This window comes from Schistocerca americana, chromosome 5 (genome assembly GCF_021461395.2).
Source record: "Schistocerca americana isolate TAMUIC-IGC-003095 chromosome 5, iqSchAmer2.1, whole genome shotgun sequence".
NCBI classification, from domain to species: Eukaryota; Metazoa; Arthropoda; class Insecta; order Orthoptera; family Acrididae; genus Schistocerca; species Schistocerca americana.
In genome coordinates, this window is record NC_060123.1 from 201,667,008 (window position 1) to 201,675,480 (window position 8,473).

An 8,473-nucleotide genomic window follows, 5' to 3' on the forward strand; every position below is an offset into this window, starting at 1 on the left:
GCCCCCTGTGACCAACACCTCCATCCCATTATCCAGAATCTAGCCTCCCATGTCAAAGATAGTACTTCCTTCACTGACTATTTACCATCCCCACCCCTTTACATCCTGGATCCCTATTCATCACTGGTGACACCGTTTTCCTATACACCGACATCCCTCACACCTATGGTCTTGCTACTGTTGAATAGCACCTTTCTCAACAGCCTTCAGACTCCAAACCTAATACCTCATTCCTCATACAACTTACTAACTTTGTCGTAACAACCAGCAACCTCTACTTTGAAGGAAAGTTTGCAAACAAAAACAAGGCACCACCATAGGTATCGCTGTGGCACCCTCCTATACGAACCTGTTTATGGGCCACTAGAGGAAACCTTTCTGGCCTCCCGTGATCTGGCTTAGGTTCATTGATAATATGTTCATGATCTGAACTTGGGACCAAAACATGCTATCCTTATACCTTCCACCTCCCTCTGGTATGCCACCTTCCTGGATATTGACCTCCTCCTCTCTGATGCCTCCATCCACAACTTTGTCCATATTAAAACCACTAACCCGCAACAGTATCTGCATTTTGACACCATAAAATCCCCCCTCCCATGCTTGCTTTCAATGGCTGCTTCACAACTCGGGCTATCTGGATCCTCCCCTCCACCAGCTTTCCTGCATAGGACAGATCACTCTTTCCTGTACCACACAATTTTTGCTCTGTAAATTCTACCAGCCTCAGCTTACAGTAATGTACTGTCCCCACACCCTCCACCTGACAGATTCCCCTTCCTCTGTCCTATCATCTAGTCCTAATTCAATCCTCTAATCTTCATTGTGCACCACTCTCTGCCAATGCACCCACCCACCTTTTCCCTTTTTTTGCTTCTTTTTTCCATTCCCCATTTCCTCTTGCCCCTTCCCCTACTGCTTCCTGGCATTGTGACTGGCAGCTTAGTCATGCCACCATCTAGTCCCTGTATGCTATGCCATGCTGTGCTGATTTGTCTCTCCCCCCTTTTCCCCCGCCCCCATACCCTGCTATTCCTATCCATTCCCCACTCACTCCAGATTGCTCCTTTTGCTTTATGTGATAAAGTTGCATTCTGGCTGGAGCAGCTGGAGATAATTGTCATATGTATGTGAGGTGTGCTTGCTAGTGGTAGTGTGCATGGCAAAAAGCTCAATGTGTAACAGTCTTTTCATTGTGCCTGTCTGCATCTCAATGTGATATTTTATGGTCATAAGTAAGTTATCCATTTCTTAATATTGTTGGTATTCCAACCTGGACTTTCCACTGTTTTATGATAACCTGTGATAGACCCTCTGCACAATAAACTTTCACAAAAGTGTATCATACTATCATGGATTCAACCTCCTCAAACATATATCAGTATGTCAGAAGGTCTTCTGCACTGAATCAGGCAGCATAAATATGATCATATTGTGCAAAATTTTATAGATTTGATGTTGTGAAGGTGAATGAATCTAGTAAGACAACCGATACAACAAACATGCAACTGTGAATCATTACTTTTACCTTGAAATAATTTAATAAAATTGTTTTGAATGTAGAGCAAGAACTGATTGCAACCACCATCAGAACATTATCAGTGCAGACTCTTTTCCACATTTATAGATAACTGACAAAATGTTATTGGATCAGTACATTAAATTGTGTATAAAGATACACTGATGCCAGATTGAGATCCACGGGAAGAATCCAAATAAAATGTAATTCATTCATACAAGAAGTGGCTTAATGCAACCCTCAATCAACTGACTCTTGAATATTGCTCAGCATTGTGGGATTCTCACTGAGTAGGACTGATAAAGAATATCCAAAGATAAGTGATGCCTTTCTTCACATGTTCATTGGGAAAGTATAAGAGCATCATGAAGATGTCTATCAAACTCCCCTGGCAGACATTACAAGAGAGGCACCATGGTTAGAGTACATTCCAATAATAGTTAGACAACATACTACTTCCTCTCAAGTATATCATGTCAAATAACTGTGGCAGCAGAATCAGAGAAATTCGCTTTCAAATGGAGGCTTACCAATAGTAGTTCTTCCAGGTCACCATTTACTGTTGAAGGAAATAAATTAAATGATAATAATAAAAGGCATCTTGTCATGGTCCGTGCGGCTCCCGCCATCAGATGTTTTGAGTCCTTCCTCAAGCATGGGTGTGTGTGTGTTGTCCATAGCTTAAGTTAGTTTAAGTTAGATAAAGTAGTGTGTAAGCTTAGGGACTCATGATCTAAGCAGTTTGGTCCCATAATATCTTACCACAAATTCACAACTTCTTGCAGTTCACAGGGTATTCACATAGATGTGGAAGACGCCCATCTTACTATAAAGTGTTTACATGGTTGCCTTAACTTTGTGTGGCTTCACACTGAATCTAGATATATTGCTCATGAAATATGAACCCTAGCACAGAACTGTGAGAAAATTATGAGTAAAAAATTATTAATTCACTCACATAACAAGTGAAAATGCATTTTAAGGCCAAAAAACAGTTGACAAAAAGTTTTGACCAAGGATACTACCGTTATGATATCTCACTCTGTACTGCTTAATTTTCTTCTGTTTTGGAAATCTTTAAGAAAACCACCTTCTTGTGCGCCTTATAATGTGTCAAATCCAATTATACAATACAGCAAACATCATCATAATGGGAGCTATGATATGTAGATGGTGAGGACCTATTCAGTTTTAATCCTTTTGAGCAGAAAATGGAATTATGTCAAAACATAAACCACCACAAAAAAATTATTAAATGATAATAGCTAAATTATAGTGGGCATTGGCCAGCTTGCTAGTTTTAAAAGGATCTCATATTTGTAGAGCACAAGGTGACTCACTTTGAATTTGAGGGTCATAGATCAGTGTAAATAAGGCATGCCTAGAAATGAACTGTGGTGTTCAGATCAACCCTTGAATTAATAATCACTTTAAATCATTTAAATAATTGTTAATCACTTCCTTTGCTTGTAGACATTCCCTTTAAACTCAGATACTGAACAATACTGTACCATGTCGTGCCACAAATACTGTATTGCATAAGACTGTCTTTCCTTGTAGTGTTTACTTTGAAGTATATGTTTCAGCATTGGCAGATTCCCCTTGGACGACGGTTCCGTGCACTGAAGTTGTGGTTTGTTCTACGCCTGTATGGAATTCGTGGGATTCAGGACATAATCCGAAAACATTTGCAGCTGGCCAAATATTTTGAAACACTTGTCAGAGCAGATCCTCGCTTTGAGATTCCCTGTGACCAAAGTATGGGTGTTGTGTGTTTCCGTTTGAAGGTTTGTTTTTGTTATTGAACAAAAAATGAAATTAATGATACTTAAGTTAAGTGTTGAAATTAATAATTTTCATATGTAGTTTAGTTTTTGAGCCACTTGTAAAACTGAGTTGAGCCTGAATGTTTATAAAGGATCAGGAAAATGAGGTGAGATTAATCATGCACATTAAGAATTTTTCTATTTGTGGAGGTACATGAGAAACTGAAATACATCAAATGCAACCATATTGGTTAGCCTTAGCAAAGCCTGAATAAATGTTATCACACACATCTGGAGGAATGTTGTGGTAAGCCAAAAACTGCTGAGCAATTTGGCACACCTACATTTACTTATTATGCTTACATATGCATGCAGTGTATTATATATATTTTTAAACTATTGAGGAAGTATTTGTTATGCACTGCATAGATGAGGCATTGAGGAGCATACAGGCACATTTTAAAGTAGGCTGAAGAATATTATTCAGCTTAACAGATGAAGTCCTTCATTAGATGGAGAAATACATACACATGTTTTCATACATGCACAATTCACACAATAGTACCAACTGTCAACTCCAGGTGCTGTGGTCTGATTGTGATGAGTAGCAATCTTGACTGGATTGGATTGTGGACATTATATTGCATAACAAAATTAAAGGACCACCTTTTTGTAACCCTGTCATTCTCTCCCATTGTGACGCAGAAGTTTGAAATTTAGGTCAAAGGTGCTTACAATCTTCTTCTGTAATGATACAAAAGTGTGATGCTCTGCTGGCCGCAGTGGCCTCATGGTTCTAGGCACTCAGTCTCAGTTCGAATCCTGCCTCGGGCATGGATGTGTGTGATGTCCTTAGGTTTAAGTAGTTCTAAGTTCTAGGGGACTGATGACCTCATGTGTTAAGTCCCATAGTGCTCAGAGCCATTTGAACCATTTGTGATGCTCTGTGTTGTCACCCTCAGGTTTGGTGACACTTCAAACAGTAAGGCATCGACATTTGCAAAAAAGAAAAACAAAAAGAGCCAGAGCTCATATGACCATGTGAGATGTAAGATTTCATCATGATTCTGCCCAGTGCCACTGTGGATGTGTCACACCATGAAAAGGTCATCACACCTCCCCTTACCCACATTGCTACCTCTGAGGAAAACATTTTGGAAACATCACTGGGCAGAATAGAGACAAAAAAAGTCTCAGGGTATATCATAAATGGTATGAATGAAACCATCCTTTCCCTTAGACTATTCATTTTCACACATTCTGCAGGCAAAAATGACAAGTTTGCAGTGTGATGTGCAGTAGGATCATGTTCTTGACAACCTCTGACACTGCTGACACCTACTGGATGATTCAGCCCCTCTCTAAGCACATCACTGGTCTAAAATGCCATTAATCATGACCACACCCCTTTGGAATGTAGCATGGCTGCAATTTTTGCTCTGATGTACAAGGTGGAATGTGACCCGAAGCAGAAAAGTGTGTTTAAGCTTTGTGATTCTTCCTTTTTTCTGCCCTCATGTACCATGTACATGAGAGGGGGGATGCTGCTACATTGATACATGCTTGAATAAGATAGCAAAAAGTCCCTCTAAGACCCTCCAGTTTGACAATACCCTCAGTGCCACCTATGCACCTTTGTTGGGCACTTTAAAAAGTCTCTGTACAGGGACAACCAAGCCTTACTCACCAGTAAGATAATCAACCCTCTTGACACTAACACCTGCTGGCCCCATGCAAAATCTGTGAGTGTCACCCCGAAGGGTTGCCTATTCCACTGGTAGGTAGGGATCAGTGGATGGGTGTCTCTGTAAGGAGACTCCTTTAAAGTGCCCAACAATCGTGCACAGATGGCACCAAGGTTGTTGCTGAACTGTGGAGTCTTAGAGGGACCCTTTGCCATTTTATTCATGTGTCTGTGTCAATGGTACATTCCGAATGCACATGCTGCAGGTGCAAAAACAGGGGGCATTAAAAAACATAAAAACAATCTTCTGCTTTGGATCACATTCATATTTCTTTGAATGGTTTTGAACACTTTCTTGTGGTTTGCACCATGTGTACCAGACCAAAAATTGTGGTCATGCTCCACTCCAAAGCAGTGAGATCACGTTCAACATGGTTGCAGCCCTTTGATTTCCTTAGTTAACTTGTTAGTTACATTTTCTGTTGATCAATGTCCAATCTTACAGTAACTGTTATGATGTGGAATGTGTCCACAAAGCTTCAGACCAGTGCAGTTATGGGAACCAAAAAATATGCTACGGGCAGAGTTCGAGAAGGTTGAAACATCTAAGGAATATCAGCATGTTGAAGGTTGTCAAGGACATTGTCCTGTTGCATTTTGCAATACAGACTGTAATTTTCAGCTGCAAAATGTGTGAAAATGAATGCCCCAAGGGAAGGGGTGGTTTCTTTCATGCCCTTCATTTCATGCCCTGCAGCCTTTTCATGTCAATTCTAAGCAGCAATGTGTCCAAAACGTTCCTCTCATCTGTGCATAAGAAAGCTGCACAATTTCAATGCTGGGCATCACTATTCTGACCTCCATCCTGGAGACTTCAAGAGATGGGGTGAGCTGTGGGTAGGGGGACTGGTGACAATGTATGAGTGCTGGCCTCTTTTTTTTTAAAAAAAAAAAAAAAAAGAAAGAAAGAAAAAACCACATGCCACTGTGCTGTTTGAAGGGTTTCCAAGTCCAAGGGTGATTTCACAGGGTGCCACACTTTTGCACTATTACAGAGGAAGCTTGTAAGTACCTTCGAGCCAAACCTCAAACTTCTGTATTGAAACTGGAGAGAAGGATGGTGTTTCAAAAAACTAGCCCTTTAATTTTCTTGCACACTGTAGAAGAGACATGGAGTAGACTGGGGGAGGTATAGAAGGGCAGGAGATGATGCTGTAGTGCTGCCTTTGGGAGTGTGCAGACATGTGCCAGGGAGAAGTTGGTGGCCTGCTAGGTGCAGCATTTGGAGAAGCTGAGGAAGGGAAATGACTATGCAGTCAAGCATGTGGGACAGAAAGCATGTGTGAGGCTGGAATGGCGTCAGGGATCAGAATAGAGGCATGTGAGAGACACGGAGTAGCAAAGGTTGAGACCAGTGCAGTAATAGGAACAAAAAGTATTCTGCAGGTGAGTTCCCACCTGCACAGTTCAGAAAAGCGGGTTTTGGTGGAAAGAATCCAGGTGGTATGGATTTTGCATTGATCTTCATTCATTAATCCCTGTTCCCTACCTGCCCCTTCCATACTTCCATTGCAGCCTAACTAACGCCTCCTGTCCCAGCTCATCTATAAAGTCCTTCACTTTCTCTGCTTGTCTTCTCTCCTTTCCTCCCCCCCCCCCCCCCCCCCCCCCCTGTGCCCCTCTCTAGCAAATATGCTGCTCCTAGGAATGTATAATTCTGTCTCTGTACATTCCCAAAGGCAACACTACAGTATCTTCCCCTACCCTTCCATTTCTCTCCCTGTCCACCTAATATTTCAATATTTCTTCTGCATGGCAACTACCCACTCCAGTGGAGATCACTGCAAACCACAATGGGGCCACAGTGCTCATTTATATGTGCATGAGTTGTGCTAGTCAGCAAGTACTCTACCAACTGAGCTACCTAAGCACGACTCACAACCTGTCTTCACAGCTTTACTTCCACCAGGGTTCCATTTCAGCACACACTTTGCTGCAGAGTGAGCATCTCATTCTGGAAAGATCCCCAGGCTGTGGCTAAGCCATGTCTCCACAATCTTTCTGTGAAGTTTGGAAGGTAGAAGATGAGGTACTGGTGGAAACAAAGCTGTAAGGATGGGTCGTGATTCATATTTGGGTAGCTCACTTGGTAGAGCACTTGCCATGAATGGCAAAGGTCCTGAGTTTGAGTCTCAGTCTGGCACACAGTTTTGACCTGCCAGGTAGTTACATTCACAAGGTGCTGCAATACCTGAAAGTTTCTGTTAGGTGAATAACATAGCAACTTACATCCAGATTCAAACAATTCCATGTAAATATCTACAAAATTATGCTACAGTTTTATGAGTCTGAAGGACTTAATACAGCATAATGTTGTGTGTGAAGAGTACTGGTCATGCTGCTTTGTCCCAGAGATCAAGCAAAGACATAATGACAGGTGACATTCAAGAAAATCCATACAGCTCTTTTGCTCTAGAAAAGTAATACTTGTACTTCTTTGAGAGCAGCAAGCTGTTAAACAGCAAATCATATTTTTATCAAAATAACAAGATTAAAATGTTTGATTTCATGAATGTGGATGCACTGTTGCAGAAAACTAATAGAAGGCAACACATTAACCAATTAATAACAAAAAATATTTTGGTTCTTTGCTCTGAATGTCAACTACAACTGGTATTTTTACTCAATGGAGCACCAACTGATTATCACAGACTTGGATTCTTGGTGGAGGAACCAGGTGGCAGGAAGTTACAGAATGATGTTAAAGCAAAAGAGGTGGTTTACACATGGTAACTCAGTCTCAATTCTTTTTTTCTGTCTGTGAAATCAAAACATTAATAAAATGTTGACAAACTTGCATTGATCTCAATAAAGTCTGTGTTGAAAAGTGATAACATGTTTTCTTCTGTAATAAAAAGTTGTTAAAGTTATTTAATGACTTTGTATATAGACATCGTACAAAGCAGTTATATACAGCTAATAATTTTCTTGTAAAATTACTTTGTTTTGTTTCAAAATTATATTATTTAATGAAAATTTGTTTCTACAGGGTCCTGATGAACTGACCAGAGACTTAGTTGCACAGCTTACAGCACGAAGGAACATTTACTTGATTGCAGCAACTGTCAATGAACAGATTGCAGCACGATTTGTTGTATGTAGTACTGTGACAGAAGAGAAGGACATTGTAAAATCATGGCAGGAAATTTTGCATGTTGCAAATAAGATACTGGACTCCAATGCTGATGATATGAGTGTTAAAATTGTAGAAAAGGTTTAAAATATATTTGAAACATATGTGGGTCATGTATTTTACAACAGACTGTATACAAGGAAATATGTATAACATTTTTAGCTTTAATGCAACTGTGTGTTTCATATACTGCACCATCACAAAAAATAAAATAAAATAAAATAAAAAATAACAAAAGCATAAAAGGCCTCATACAGAAAGTATTGTAAGATGTCGCATACTGTTAATATATAAATCATTGATGAGAAGAA

General features: G+C 40.2%; 1 protein-coding gene across 1 annotated transcript in view; it reads left to right on the forward strand.

The window, feature by feature from the left end:
* LOC124616031 (aromatic-L-amino-acid decarboxylase-like) overlaps window positions 1-8,266 on the forward strand; it is a 176,838-nt gene extending 168,572 nt beyond the window's left edge. Inside the window, exons 11-12 of the mRNA XM_047144249.1 lie at window positions 3,106-3,306; window positions 8,019-8,266. Coding sequence (XP_047000205.1) covers window positions 3,106-3,306; window positions 8,019-8,249 — 432 coding nt within the window. The 3' untranslated portion in view covers window positions 8,250-8,266. The remainder of the gene's footprint in view (window positions 1-3,105; window positions 3,307-8,018) is intronic.
* Window positions 8,267-8,473: the final 207 nt, after the last annotated feature.